The following is a 16,440-nucleotide window of genomic DNA, read 5'->3' as shown; positions in this document are numbered from 1 at the left end:
GACAAGGTATTAGGTGAATTAACTAAAGGAGCATTAGGAATTGCCAAAGGAGCAGAAGGCAAAGGAGTTAAAGGCAAAGCTGGCATAGGCAATACTTGAGGAGGCAAATGTGGAAAAGCTGGAGCAGGCGGAAGCACAACTGGCGGCTGAACAGGCTGTAACATCGGGGGTGCATTAGCACCTTGTACATAGGGCGGAGGCAATTTCAATAAGTGGGACATTAAGGAATCTTCCTCAAAATCTTTTCTCTTATCAAGGGAAGAGATAGGCAACGTCGGATAGCATTTATCTATTGCCATTCGATGCTGTCTGTCTGAAATTTCCATTGCATTATCTATTTCATCATCTTTGAATTGCTGAGCAGCCTGTATAATCGTCATTCCCTGTGTTTTCCTATCTCGTTTCGCTTGTTTAATTTCTCTCTGTTTGGCTTCCTTACGCCAAAGGCGAAAAGAGTCAAACATTGCCGGCCGGGCTTTTCTTTTAAATAACGTTGCTTCTAAATTATCTAGCACATCAGTTTCGAAACTACCATTTTCTGGCCATTTTAAAACACCATCTTCCTTTGTATATCGGGTCCATGTCTTATTAAAGGCAATAGGACCAACACCATGTTTAGAATAGAGCTCATATGTGGGAGTTCCAACCGAAGGAATCGGACAGGAGTCCTCAAGCTGGGAGTCCCTATTACAACCAAAGCAACAAAGTTTTCCAAACTTAGTCAGACCAGACATCTCACGATTTTTACTGGCTGTTCACAAACATCAAGGGGGTAAAACTTTCAGTTTACACAGCACAAATGCACTTACCCCTCGGCTTTGGCCACTGCAATGGCCAAATCTAAGAACCTAAGGACAAAACAAAGACCAAAATTTGTGGGCGCGACCCACCAAATACTTAACTAAGGATGTCTTCTTACACCAACAGAGGCCCGTCTATCGTCTCGCTTTACCATACATCATCAAAGAAAGGGCCAAGGCAGGGCGGCAGTCAGGGCAGCAGTTGTCAGTAGCTGTCAGGAAGGAGTAACCGCGCTGAAAAAGACCTTCGGACCACTTCGACATACAGGGGTCGCTTGACGTGGCTCGCGATTCCTCCAGAATTTTCTTGCGGGGTTCCTCACGACCTTCAGGCAGAACCGGTACCGCTGAAGCCGCCCCACGTTGGGCGCCAGTTGAAGAACCAGAACCTTTTGGGCCTGGCGGCGCAGGGTACGCCTAAAATCTCCTTGGATTCACCTGCCTCAACTAACAGAGACACGGGACACTCTGTCAGGCGTAAAAGATCAGATTTTATTAGCTGCAGCTAGTACAGTTGTCCAAGAAGTACACAAGGTATGTTCTCAGGAGACTGCCACTTTACTTTGTGGCGCACAATCTTATATACCGTATAAAAACATTTATTAACTACATACACTCCAGAACACATAGAAAGGAGCCAGTAAGAATGATGTAAAGATAGAACAGAGTCAATAGAAATGTCGGAAAACAAGACAGAACAAAGTATCAAGTGACTTAAGGTTGCCTCCCCTCCAGCTGTGTTTGTCACCCCTCCCTTGAACTAATTCATTAACCAATCCACAACGAAGTTGCATGTGGTGCGATAAGTTTGTGTGCGTTTGGAACACAGTTGTGAAATGAGAGAATACTAGCAAAGGACAGCGAAGGCCAGACGATAAGATAAGATCGGCGGAGAATAGTGTGAGCCTACAGATAGTTGAAACAAGGATTAGAAAACCAGACAGGGATTAGTGTACTCGGTCAGACCTTAATACCAGTCTTGTAAAGATAGAGGCAGAAGACTGTTTTGAACACCATGTTGCAGAATAAGCAGAAAAGGCAGAATGGACTTCGTTCGCTGTGCTGCCTGAGTGAAGGCAACAAAAAATGGCGGCGGGCCACAAAATGGCGGGTCGATACGATCGTATTAAAAATCGAATTTCCTCACACCCTGTCTACATATCTTTGAGGATGCATTATAGCTGTTTGTGGATTCAGTATAGGTTTAGGTTATCTCTATAGCCTCATGGTCTGCCTCGTTCGCCACAGACTGAATGAGGTAGGCTAGTGCCTCCGATCATGATGGGCCATTCCAAGGCTCCTGCGTGGCCAGTGAGTCCTTCCAGCTCCAAAAGGTCTACCTCCTTGTATGTCATCTGCCCACGTTCAAGCATGACGCTTTGAGAGTGACATAAACATTGGACCCACCTCGAATAATGCTATAGATCCAGGCCTCCTAAGAGAATCTCAGAGCAAGTTATCTGACAAAGTGTGAAGCATGGAAGCCTCAGCCTCAGACATTCGATCCCCAGCAACAGTTGCAAGAGCAGACCACTCCAATGCATTTTTGGAAGGTCTGGCAGAAGAAATTGAGGAAGGAGCTAGGTGAAATAATGTCTGCATTATTGGTCTACCTGAAAGTGCAAAGGAGAGACAACCCCTCTCATTATATAAAAACTAACTGTCGAAGGCTATTGCCCCACTACAGGTCTCAGAATGATTTTCAGTGGAGAGTCCCCTCCTTGTGTCCCTGTAAACCACCCATACAAGGAGCCACTTTTCAAACACTCACCCCCAGTCACAAATCCAGGTTTATTTTGCTTGCTTGCTGGGTCTTTGGATTCAAGTTGGCCTGGCTGATGAGGGGTGATACCCCATAACCGGTCCCTGGTTGCTTGTTTCCAGTCCAGGGAGGACCTGGCTTTGCATTTCAGGCTGGACTATTCCCCTGGGGAACAGGGTCAAGATTGATTTGCATATGGCTAGGTTCAAACCGGGGTGAAATCCAGATCTGTGACTGGAGGTGAGTGTTTGAACAGTTTCAACACTCTGTTCATCATTTTATTTTGTTCTGTTGCTCTGTGCGCCTTAAAGGGCTAGGGTATGCCCAGACATGGGTCCCTTGCCTGCTGTGCCTCTGGATTCACGATAGCCTGGCTGATGAGGGGTGATACCCTGAAACCGGTCACAGGATGCTTGTTTCTGGTCCAGGGATGACCTGGCTTGGCATTTGAGGCTAGACTGTTCCCCTGGGGAGCAGGGTCAAGACTGAGGTGCATATGGCTGAGTCCAAGCAGGGGTGATGTGGTGAGCTAAATAACAATGGATTAAACCCAGATCTGTGACTGAGGGTGAGTGTTAAAATGTTTCAACTCTCCGTTCAGCATTTTATATTGTGATGTTGCTATGTGCGCCCTAAGGGGCTATGGTATATCCAGACATGGGTCCCTTGCTTGCTGCACCTCTGGATTCAAGCTAGCCTGGCTGATGAGGGGTGATATCCTGAACCCAGTCCCAGGATGCTTGGTTCCAGTCCAGGGAGGACCTGGCTTGGCAGTTCAGGCTCGACTTTTCCCATGGGAGCAGGGTCAAGACTGATATGCATATGGCTGGGTCCAACCTGGGGTAACATGGCGAGGAAAATAATGATGGATTAAACCCAGATCTGTGACTGGGTGAGTGTTTGAAAAGTTTCAACACTATGTCCATCATTATTTTTGTGAATTTGCTATGTGCGCCCTAAGTGGCTAGGGTATGCCCAGATGTGGGCCCCTTGACTGCTGCACCTCTGGATTCAAGTTAGCCTGGCTGATTATGAGTGATACCATGAAACCGGTCGCAGGATGCATGTTTCCCTTCCAGGGAGAGCCTGACTTGGCATTTCGGGCTAGACTGTTCCCAGGGGGAGCAGGGTCAAGACTGATTTGCATATGGCTGGGTCCAAGAGGGGAGACGTGGCAAGCTAAATACTAATGGATTAAACCCAGATCTGTGACTGAGGGTGAGTGTTGAAATGTTTCAACTCTCCGTTCATCATTTTATTTTGTTCTGTTGCTCTGTGCGCCTTAAAGGGCTAGGGTATGCCCAGACATGGGTCCCTTGCCTGCTGTGCCTCTGGATTCACGATAGCCTGGCTGATGAGGGGTGATACCCTGAAACCGGTCACAGGATGCTTGTTTCTGGTCCAGGGAGGACCTGGCTTGGCATTTGAGGCTAGACTGTTCCCCTGGGGAGCAGGGTCAAGACTGAGGTGCATATGGCTGAGTCCAAGCAGGGGTGATGTGGTGAGCTAAATAACAATGGATTAAACCCAGATATGTGACTGAGGGTGAGTGTTAAAATGTTTCAACTCTGCGTTCATCATTTTATTTTGTGATGTTGCTATGTGCGCCCTAAGGGGCTATGGTATATCCAGACATGGGTCCCTTGCTTGCTGCACCTCTGGATTCAAGCTAGCCTGGCTGATGAGGGGTGATATCCTGAACCCAGTCCCAGGATGCTTGGTTCCAGTCCAGGGAGGACCTGGCTTGGCAGTTCAGGCTCGACTTTTCCCATGGGAGCAGGGTCAAGACTGATATGCATATGGCTGGGTCCAACCTGGGGTAACATGGCGAGGAAAATAATGATGGATTAAACCCAGATCTGTGACTGGGTGAGTGTTTGAAAAGTTTCAACACTATGTCCATCATTATTTTTGTGAATTTGCTATGTGCGCCCTAAGTGGCTAGGGTATGCCCAGATGTGGGCCCCTTGACTGCTGCACCTCTGGATTCAAGTTAGCCTGGCTGATTATGAGTGATACCATGAAACCGGTCCCAGGATGCATGTTTCCCTTCCAGGGAGAGCCTGACTTGGCATTTCGGGCTAGACTGTTCCCAGGGGGAGCAGGGTTAAGACTGATTTGCATATGGCTGGGTCCAAGAGGGGGGACGTGGCAAGCTAAATACTAATACATTAAACCCAGATCTGTGACTGAGGGTGAGTGTTGAAATGTTTCAACTCTCCGTTCATCATTTTATTTTGTGATGTTGCTATGTGCGCACTAAGGGGCTATGGTATATCCAGACATGGGTCCCTTGCTTGCTGCACCTCTGGATTCAAGCTAGCCTGGCGGATGAGGGGTGATATCCTGAACCCAGTCCCAGGATGCTTGGTTCCAGTCCAGGGAGGACCTGGCTTGGCAGTTCAGGCTGGACTTTTCCCATGGGAGCAGGGTCAAAACTGATATGCATATGGCTGGGTCCGACCTGGGGTAACATGGCGAGGAAAATAATGATGGATTAAACCCAGATCTGTGACTGGGGTGAGTGTTTGAAAAGTTTCAACACTATGTCCATCATTATTTTTGTGAATTTGCTATGTGCGCCCTAAGTGGCTAGGGTATGCCCAGATGTGGGCCCCTTGACTGCTGCACCTCTGGATTTAAGTTAGCCTGGCTGATTATGAGTGATACCATGAAACCGGTCCCAGGATGCATGTTTCCCTTCCAGGGAGAGCCTGACTTGGCATTTCGGGCTAGACTGTTCCCAGGGGGAGCAGGGTCAAGACTGATTTGCATATGGCTGGGTCCAAGAGGGGGGACGTGGCTAGCGAAATACTAATGGATTAAACCCAGATCTGTGACTGAAGGTGAGTGTTTGAAAAGTCTCAACACTCTGTCCATCATTTTATTTTGTGATGTTATGTGCCCCCTAAGTAGGTAGGGTATTCCCAGACCTGGATTCCTTGCTTGCTGAGCCTCTAGATTCAAGCTAGCCTGGCTGATGATGGGTGTTACCCCAAAACCGGTCCCAGGATACTTGATTCCCTTCCAGTGAGTACCTGGCTTGGCAGTTCAGGCTGGACTGTTCTATGCGGAGCAGGGTAAAGACTGATTTGCATATGGCTGGGTCCAAACTGGGGTGACATGGTGAGCAAAATAACAATGGATTAAACACAGATCTGTGACTGGGGGTGAGTGTTTCAAATGTTTCAACACTCCGTCCATCATTTTTTAATTTCTTTTATTTTTTATTATTTATTTATAATTTTATGTAAACAACATACAACAAAAAAATTAAAATGTCACCTTGGTCCTTTCAGTAATAGATCAGTCAGCTACTTTGATCTATCTTCGGCTCTCCAAGCTCCCCACGTCTCAGTAACTCTTATGAATCAGGCAGAGGGAGATCAAAAAACATTGCTGAATGTCCATATAGTAGTATGCCCCTGCCGGAAGGACCTAACAGGTCATCGAGTCCAAGGGCAGGACCAAACAGATGTGGCAGAACAAGGGAAAAAAAGGAAAACAGAAACTTCAAAAAATAAAAAGAGAGAGAAGGCCGGGAGGATCACCTGTCCATCATTTTATTTTGTGATGTTACAACACCTAAACCCACATGGAGTCTTCAATGGGATGCTCTAGAAGAACCGTCTTTCAGTACATCAGTACGGAGGTTCATAGGACATTACTTCAAAGAAAATGAGGGCCCCACTATTTGGGAGGCCCTTATCTATCATTTAGGGGACATTGCACAGAGACAATGTCAGGGTTTAGGAAGCCAGATGCCCAGAAGCTTGATGCACTTGACAGACAGCTCTGTGACCTTGAGAATAAGATAGTCCTGAATGCCATACATTTTACTGACTTGAGAAAGCTAAAGAAGGACATGCTTCCCTAGTCTAGCGGCAACACTGGGTGGACAATGCTGCATATTTGTCTTGCCAACACACTGAATGCCAGATTTCTGGCCTGGCTAGCTAATCCAGGCAAGCAACTACCCTGACCTCGAGGGTCCCTGCAGCAGTCTAAAGAAACCATTAACAAAGTATTTTTAGACATTACTCCTGTAGGGCCTAAGGACCACTCTAGTATAGATGACTGTCTAGGAGACATTTGATTGCCTAAATTGGTGCATCAGGACAGAGAAGAACTGGGGCATCCAATCTCCTTAAAGGAGGTGAAGGGTACTATATCTCTGCTGGTGTGCTCAAAAGTCTCTGGGGTAGAAGCCCTACCTCTCAAGGTTTACGTATCCTTTGTGGATTTACTAACAACCAAGTTGGTCACTCACTATATTGAAATGTTTTATAGATTGATGCTCCACCTGTGATTCAAGAGGCACTTGTGGCAGCCCTTCTTAAACTAGGGAAATCTCCAGAAGAATTATCACTAGATCATCTCCCTTTCAATATTGAATGAATACTATAATTCTAGCTAGGTAAAATTCTAGCTATATAGCTTACTGCCTCATGTGTCACACCTTGTTCATGCTGACCAAAACGGCTTCCCCTATGACCAGAATACATCTAAAAAAATAGCACAACTGTTCAAGATAGCCAAGTCTGCTCCCTTGACGTGGCCTGATGCGGCTGTATTATTGATAAACATGGAGAAGGCTTCCGAGATGGATATTCCTTCTTAAGGAATGGATTAATATTATAGATACTGGAGAATGGTGCTATCACTATATAATGGAAATTCTCTACAGGCCCGAAAATGAAATAGTGAGAAGCAGGTGTCTAAAGCTTCACAACCTGTGAAAGTGTAGCATTGCACAGCGAGAAGGCCCGAGGCCTCCGTAAATTTACAGTTGCCAGAGATTGGGGTGAATTGTATGCAGCCTTAGTTGAGGCCTGAAAGTCCTCACTCCTATTATGCTCATCTGTCAACAGTGACCGTCTAACCAGTGACTACATCGTTTGTTATTAAGTTATCTTCACGGATCGCATACATATTGTACAGCGTTAAATATGGCATATATTGGTATATCTCTTGAGACTGCACCATGGGTTTCACAATCTATACAAATATAACCACAATGTCATGTACAAATGAATGCCTATACACACTTCCGCTTCGTGCGATCACCGTAGCACTCCATTACAACAATGATATAGTTCAGAAAAGGACAAAGCTCAAAGGTGGTATTATGTGTATGATCGATAAAGGTCGACAAATGTGTTCTGTAAAGCTTTTCGAAATGAAAATAATCATATTTTTTTAAACCAGCATATGCAACAGCATATTGTCAGAATAACAAAACAACCTTAGATTGGTGATACACTACACGAAAGATCAGGAGTCAGAAAGAAAATAGGAGTTGAGAGTTGTAGAAAAGGATGCGAAAGACGTTTCAGCACAACGAGCAATGAAATATGCAAAGCTAAAAAGCACGACAGGTACTCTAAATGCAGTTTGAATATCGAATATTCTCGTTTTTAGTTTTGGTTTAAAAAATGATTGATCATGAAGAGACTTTCACAGTGTTAGTGCCGTTTCGGAAAAAAAGATTGATTTGCACTCTTTAGAGTTCTGTACTTCTTAGTTTCTAAAATTAGGTGCTGGTGACTTCACAGCTTTTTTTCTCTTTCCTGATAACATCAAGGAAGTGTGAAGGTAACTGTGTTTTTGGGAGGTTTAGGCTTTATACAATATGCTGGCTAACTTCAGTTTAATTGTGACTTCCAGTTGTAACCAATGCAAATTTTAAGCATTAGGAAAATGTGGCCACACTTTCTTGCACCTAATATCAACCTGGGTGAGCGATGAAGCTAGGGTAACCAAGAGGGGAGCATTTACGTAGTCAAAGTCCACTAAAGCCTGGACCACAAGGAGGATGTTATTTGAAAGAAGAAAATGCTTAATTTTCTTGATGGAATGCAGCACAGCTCTCACTTTGGATGCAACCTATTCAGTCTGGATGGCTATATGCAGATGAGAATCTACCCAAATTTCCAGAGACTTTATTTTAGATAAAAAGGGGGTGAAGCCCGCATCGTGAAGCTGTGCTGCCCATTATGATCTGTTGTTGTATTGTGTCATGCTGTGCTATGTTATATTGTATGTTATGTTGTGTTCAGCTCTGCTATACTGTGCTGTAAGATGCTAATTTGCATTATGTCAGGGTGTGTTGTGTTTTGCAGTGCTATGTTGCATTAGGTCAGGGTGTGTTGTGATACGCTGTTTTGTGCTGTGAGTGTGCAGTACTAGCACGTATTGTGCTTTGTTGTGTTATACTGTATTAAGGATCGTTATGTTGTGTTTTCTTATGGTGTGTTGTATTGTGTCATGCTCTGCTCTAATGTAATGGTGTGTTCTGTCATGTGACTTTGTGCTGTGCTGTTTTACATTACGTGCGCCGTTTTGTGTATTATCATTCTGCTGTCATGCTTTGACTTGTAGCCAGTCCGAAAACTGGAACTTTCTATATTGAAGTGATGTTAAGCACAAGATAAAGTGCCTCGGGAGAGTACTGGGCGACGAACACTTGTTCATGCACTTCACGGGTGCATTAAGTGATGCCTCTCAAGTGGACTTAGGGCCTGATTTAAAGTTTGGAGGACGCGATACTCCATCACAAACAACGGAGATACTCCACCTGCCTCATTACATCCTACAGGGCAGACAGGATATCCAAGTTTATGATGGAGTAACTCATCCACCAAACTCTAAATCGGGCCCTGTCATGAGCTTTAGGGTGCTCATAGTTCACGTAAGAACAACCACATATTGTTTAAAGTGCCACTTAATTGCAAGTTTCTGGTAGAAACCTACAATTAACTCAATCATCCATTTAAAAGAAGGACAAAGCTGTTTCACATGTGAACGATTGTTCTTTTGTGATTCTTGGTGTTTTGGCTCCCGATACTTTAGATATTTCCTGTTGCCAGTTAATGTTGTTGCTGTCAATGTTGTATTTATAGAGAATTTGATCACTTCTCTGGAAAATATATAACAATACTACAAAGTTGTGCCTGATAGCATTAATCACCGCTTATGAAACTGCAGTCCCTGGCTGTTTTTCCATGGTGTATGAAAAAACTGCAGATCCTACCTGTCTTTCATATGCTAATCCTGTGATGAAAGTAATAATTATGGCCCTTTTAGTGAACTAAGTTAGAGCTTGAAGGATAGAGTTTGGTGGATTGGTACTTTATAACCTCATATGTATAATTACAAGTGCCATAGTGTATAATGCACTTGTAATGATGCGGACCAAAATCCCTCAGGTTTGTGACAGAATAACTCCTAACTAAATCAGGCCCTTAAATTCAAATGTGTAAATTAAAAATATGTCCACTAGCTGGTAGGATTAAACAAGAAATGGCATGTTTTTTTCTAGAAGCTTGAGGTTGTAACCTTCACGGAGTAGCCTAGCAAGAAATAGGATTGACAAAGCTTTTGTCAGTTCAAGAGTCACTCGGTGACCTCTCAAAACATTTTTGCCATCTGAGACAGGTGGGTACTGTGGTGAACATACTGTTAAAATGGAAACGGCAAAGAGAATATAAGCAAAAAGACTCTAAACGGATGATACAAAAATAAGAGTTCAGTTCCTCTTCTCTCTTGTTTTGTATTTATATCTGTAAGAACAATAATCCACGCCTTAAATTACTGAGACCTTTATTATGTAAAAAAAATCACTGCTTTCCTTTTTTGGTGATTAAATCAAATGCCTGCCAGTGAAGTCCTGGCAGAAACTGTTCTCTCAGGCTGGACAGTTGTACTTTCGGCCTGCACGTGGTCTAAAGAGAGGGCTGTTTTCCACAGGAACAGCCAATGCACAACTCACTGGCCATCTGCTGGCTATGAAGGGTGTGCTCCTGCTCGTTTGATTTAACAGCAGAGCCTTTGTGTGTCACCAGAGGGACTCCCATAGCGTGGTAGAAGCTTCAACTTCGAGATAGACCTTACTATAAACCCACAAGTGTGAATGGAGGAAGTTTGCACTAGGTCTAACCACTGGCAATAGCATTTTAGGTGGACTATTCCCATGTGGAGCAGGGTCAAGATTGATTTCCATATGGATGAGTCCAAGCTGAGGTAGCATGGTAAGCAAAAGAACAACACGTTGGGATGCTACCTTGAACAGATGCCAGTGGTTAGGCAAATTTCAAGCTCTCTTTCCATCAACTTTTGTGTGTCTCATAAGCCTCACATTAACAGGAGGTAGCTTCAGTAATGAGGTCCTCAGTCCCATGGGGTTATTGCCTTCTTGGTGAAGAAGGATCAACAGTGCAAGGAAGTCTTAATGTTTTGATTATCACATATCAATTTCCTTAAAGAGAGGGGTCTTCTGTATATTTGCTCAGACTAAGAATGCCTTCCACTGTATGTTTGCATCTAGCAGAAGATCTTGTTTATATTTTAGGTGTGAAAATGTACATAGTATATATTATCTATGTAGTGTCAGCATGCCAAGATTCAGTGGGGTGATGGAGAGGTTCAAAAGCGTGCACAGGCAATGATTGACTGGAGAAAAAGCTAGGTTCTGAAGGTGAAGATGGCTTTTACTGTATCATGATGCAATGTACTTTGAAGTGGTGTGTCTTTTTCTTATATTGGAGAAGGGTTAACCTGAATGCCTGTAAGGGAAGACAGCGTTCTTTGCTGCAGTTCTTAGTCTCCAGTCCAATGGTGTCCTGATTGAATTTGGTGTGGGTTGAACAGGAGAATCAAAGGTGTCCAATCAGAGTGAAGGCGATGTGGTCAGATTTCTTCATCCATTTGATGAAACATGCCATACCGGATTTTCTCAATGAGGGTGTGGGGGGCATTGTGAGGTTGAGAAAGCTGTGGGGCAGGGCACTGCCACCATTCAGATGCAAGAGCATGGCCTGAACCCATGGAGAGAGACAATATCTTGGCACAAAGCCATGCAATTAAAGGTATAGCCTTATAATCTATATAATCACCTGCATGTTTGATCTGGACTCCAAATATAAGGCAAAAGACCCATGTAAATATTTGAAAAGGAAGTTGATTGATGGTAAACTACCCATAGGCCAAGGTTGGACTCGTGGCTGATGTTGTGTTGCTGATAAAATCAATAAACTGCAGGATCTTTTTGATTGTTTTTTTGGTAGAGTTGGGTAGCGTGACCTGGATATGGATGTTGTATGGATAATGGAAGCAAAATGACATTAATTAAGAGCATGTGGCCAGATGTTGCCCACTCATCTTTGTGTTGCTGAAGCTTGTCCTTGAAGTATACCAAACAAGGGTCCTCATTATGAGTGGCCCAAGAAAATGGGCCAGGTTGCGGCATTTTCACCACCCTGGAGTTACTAATACTGGAGATACTAGTAACAATGGGAGTGGAGAAACTCTTAATCAGGGCATTTGTAAATTGTTACATATTGCATGTCAATAACTTTACATGTATTACATTGCCCTAACCACTAGATCACAAGGTAAGTATAAGTAAGTAGATGTGGAGGTAGGAATATTAGTTGACATGACAGTGTAACTCTGGGCGATATGGTGGAAGAGATATTGTTATAAGTCAATGTTATAGACCTCTGTACCATATCAACAACCCTCATTGAACTCTAAAGCAAATGCACCATTGTAGTTAACATGAAATGATGCAGGTAACAGGCACGCCATGCAGTGGTCAAGCTTACTGGACCTATTCCGAAATTACACTTCAGAGACACTGAAGTGCTGAAGTACAGTGGTAATATATTGAAATGTTGCTGCAGTTACACTAAAAGTATGCTGCATGCCCTATGCATTGCTGGTACTCAGGGATGTTACACAGAAACTGCACTGCATATACGCTGCAATATATAAGTAATCTTCAGTCATAGTGAAATTAAACTAAAATACTATGGGCACAGATAAAAAGTGTAACAAAAAGATTGGTAGGATTGAGCTGTGTGAGGGGAAGACTGGTGGGCTGAGGGTGAGCAACAGTTGTGCAAGTTTTAAGTGGGATCTGGTAGCCACTACTAGGGGTGGGAAGAATTGTTTTTCCTAAAGTACTTTTCATCCTGAAGTGCTTGGTTAATCATAGATTACATTTTTTTCAACATCTGAAATGAGGGAATTAAGGGGTACATGCTTCTTGCCCTTCCTGGTTTTGAGCTATAAACCATGGTAATTCATCATTTTGACAAAGTGCCAAATTGAGGAAAGTAAGAGTGATGAAAACTGAGAGCAAACAAATTAAAAAGAAATATACCTTTTCCACAACAATATAATGTTATTGTGTGAAAGGCAACATAGAAAAAGAAGAGGCCAGCGTGCCAAAGTGTTAATGAGGAAAATGAGGTGGAAATACAGGATGGTGGTAATGTTGTGGGGGAGGGGTTTCTTAAAAAATAATAAGGTAATAATTGAGAGTAAGGAGATTGTTATAATAAATGTCAGCGTAGCAGGAAGGGGACTAAGGCCCTTATTACGACTCTGGCATCTTTCTAAAAGACCGCCAAAGCTGCGGGCGCCACTATACCGCCAGTGCTGGTGGTATTTGTGGCTCCCTATTATGACTTTTCCGCTGGCCCAGCAGATGGAAACAGCTTTTCCGTCCGCTGGCCCAGCGGAAAAGTCACATCAACATTGCAGCCGGCTCATAATAGAGCCGGCGGCTATGTTGATGTGCAGCGGGTGCAGCAGCACCCGTCACCCATTTCACCGCCGAAAATTCGGGGTGTGAAATGCGCGATGGGGCTGTGCCTGGGGGCCCCTGCACTGCCCATGCCAAGTGCATGGGCAGTGCAGGGGCCCCCAGGAGCACCCCGAGTCCCCCTTACTGCCAGCCTTTGCTATGGACAGGCTGGTGGTAAGGGACTCATAATCCCTAGGGCAGCAGTGCTTCCAAAGCTGCCCTGGGGATTTTCTGCCTGGCGGTGTGTTGGAGGGGCCGGCGGTGTTACTGCCAGCTTACTGCCGGTCGCCAGGGTCGTAATGAGGCTCTACTTTTTTTAAGAGTTAATCAAGAGAAGTAATAGGTTTTTAAAATAATAAAAGGGAGTGAATCAGGAGGGACAGTGAGAGGGTTTATAATAAAATGGAATAAAGCTGGAGGGGGAGTGGATTTTATATATAAAAAAAGGAGTTCAGCTTGAGGGGGAGTAAAGAGGTTTGTAAAAGGGAGTGAGTAAGGGGTTTGTTTGCAAGAAATGGAGGCAAAGCAGTAAGGAAGGTAAGAGATTTAAAAGGAAGTACAGTGGGAGTGGGAGTAAAGGGGTTGTAAAACATGAATAAATCAGGAATAAAAAAGGAAGAATATTGGAAGGAGGAGTAAGGGGCTTGTAGTAAATTCAGAGAGGTAGTAAGAAGTTTGAAAAAAACTGGAGGAAAGTTGGACGGGGAGTATTACAAGGGTAATAGGATCAGGGAGAAAGCTCTTGAAAGGAAAGAGCCATAATTTAAGGGAGAGCCCCCCCTCCCCCACCATAAAAGCCTCAAAATTAAAATCAAATGCAAAGAGCACACGTTTCTTCAGGAATGGCTTTCAGCAGGTTGATTTTGTCAACCTTGTGAAAGCCATTCTAAATAAAAAAATTGCCAGCCATGGTTCGATAAAATAAATTTGTCAGATCCTTTTTCTACATGATTTTTATCACGATCACATACAACCCTAAACCACTGCATAGATGATACTGCTCTGTTAATTTATAGTAGAACAAGTGTTAAAACGTGTTGTACACAAGCCACCAACTTTCTAAAACATCTATACTTAGGGCAAGAAGGATAATCGTTTTTTTTAAAGTATCACAGTTATTTCCGGTCAGGTGCACCCTATTCGACTGAATGACATTGTTGGTTATGCAAGAATGTGTTTATGTGCAGAGTATATGAGCCACCGCTGCTGAATTTATCAAATCTGAGAGTGATCTCAAAATCTGCTTGTTTTCTTGCTGGTTACAGATATTACATACACCGTTGAGGATTGCGGAAATGTATTACCTTGTAACTATTTTCTTCCTACATAAGCACAGCACAACACAAATAGCCAGTGCTTGTAAAATGTTGATTTTACAACATGAATAAATAATAATAATAGTAATAATAATAATAGTAATATGCCTCAGACTCTACTGAGTTTTGATATTGCAAACCAGAGTTCAGAAGTCCTTTTCGTTATTTGAGATGACCTCTACTGGAAATGGAAGTGGAAACACCAATGTTTATAGCAATATTACAAGACGTTGTGTGGTATTAAACGTGTAAATGTGCATAGTTGATGCATTTCCTAAGGCACTCAAAGATCTATTGTTCAGACTTAATATACACACCTCTTGTTTGCAGATTCTGGACTGGATTGAAGGGAAAGAAAGAAACATAAGAGCCTTATTGTCTACAATGCACACTGTTTTGTGGGAAGGGGAGACCAAGTGGAAACCCATCGGGATGGCAGACCTTGTAACCCCAGAACAAGTGAAGAAAGTATACCGGAAAGCAGTTCTTGTCGTTCATCCAGACAAAGTAAGTGCATCTTATTCAAATTATATTGTAAAAAAGAACACAGAAAACTCTTCAGAAGTAGATTCTACCAACGAGTGGTGAATGTATGGCTCCCATAAGCTCCGTCATTGAGAAGGTGTTAGCTAAATCGATTCTAAAGGGTCCTTTAGAGTTGTTGAAATTATATTCTCAGTACACAGTCTACATCTTTGCCAGTGAAAGTATACAAATGCAGAGTATGAATGGAGAAAAAGGGTCTGCATTACAGACTGGCACCAGGCCATCCCTTGGCCAACATGACCCATAGAGAGTGAAAAGATACACCCACAGGAATTACACCAGGCTGTTTGCTAGTGTCCCTTTCCTTTGACATACAATGACATGTACACAAGTAAGACTGCAATAAAATAAAAACCATTGCAATAACACACTTTTGAGTGACGTGAGCTGCAAAACCTCATCTCAGGTTCAATCACATTGCAGCAATATGTTTGGTGGATGGAGAGTGACGAGGGTTGGAGTGTGGAGGGGGAAGTTGGGCAGAGGACAAAAACAAGAAAAACTCATGCAGTCCCATGGAGCGCAAGAAGGAAAAAGTAGTTCCTTAAATGCAAGCACTGGAAGTGCACAAGTCAACCAGTCAGATCAAAGTAAAGAAGAAATGCTCTAGAGGCAGGACAAACATATAATATGGAAGAGAGTCATTAACTGTTGTACTTTTTTTTACCATCATTTTTAACCTCCACTGAGGTCTGATTCTAATATACTTCCCTAAACTCTCCTGTTTGAATGATTATCTTTTCCTCATGTGAACATTGCACAGGTAACAAGAGTACAACCATGGATCAGGCCTACTGCTGTACGCATAAGGGCTTGCTTACAAAAAATATACTTATTTGGTAAAGATAAGATGAACCGGAGCAAACTATCCATCGCTTTCTAGTTTCCATGTTGTTGCCACTTTGCTGGCTGTTTGAAAACAGTAATACATATGATGGCTACAGGCTACTGTATTTTGAAATAATCAATTTAATTAATTAAGGTATAAAGTCTTAGATCCCTGTTAATACGGACCACCGTTATGCCAGTTAAATAATATATGTAAATTGAGGTGAAACTGACAAATTTCATATTATTTTGCAAAAGTATTTTTAAAAATCTTTGTTTTGCGCAAAGCTGTTTGCTAACCCTCAACCAGTATGCAAACATGCAATCAAATGTCTAATAATGCTTTGCTTTCCCTTAATGTACTGAAAAACGGTAGCCATAGACTGGTGAACCTCCTGTTCAAGTGTTATTTAGACCTTTGAATTGGCCCAGGAATCACAATTCACGCTAATGAAACAGGTGTAGATGTCAACACAAGAACAAATAATTTTCTCTGACTCAGCCTAGCATTGGATCATGTGTCTTTGATATACCTCGTGTAACAGGAACTCTTTCATCTAACATTAGCTTGATAATAAAGAAACACAGAAGCTATTA

General features: G+C 43.1%; 1 protein-coding gene across 8 annotated transcripts in view; it reads left to right on the top strand.

Annotated features, from left to right (window-relative positions):
• DNAJC6 (DnaJ heat shock protein family (Hsp40) member C6) overlaps positions 1–16,440 on the top strand; it is a 482,733-nt gene that overhangs the window by 421,899 nt on the left and 44,394 nt on the right. For all 8 annotated transcript variants that reach the window (XM_069232500.1, XM_069232501.1, XM_069232498.1 and 5 more), the window contains one exon: positions 14,800–14,976. In XM_069232500.1, the coding sequence (XP_069088601.1) occupies positions 14,800–14,976 (177 nt within the window). The remainder of the gene's footprint in view (positions 1–14,799; positions 14,977–16,440) is intronic.

This window comes from Pleurodeles waltl, chromosome 4_2 (assembly GCF_031143425.1).
Source record: "Pleurodeles waltl isolate 20211129_DDA chromosome 4_2, aPleWal1.hap1.20221129, whole genome shotgun sequence".
In the NCBI taxonomy this organism is placed as follows: domain Eukaryota; kingdom Metazoa; phylum Chordata; class Amphibia; order Caudata; family Salamandridae; genus Pleurodeles; species Pleurodeles waltl.
The sequence above is the reverse complement of the archived record's forward strand: the minus strand, read 5'-3'. Positions and strand labels throughout refer to the sequence as shown.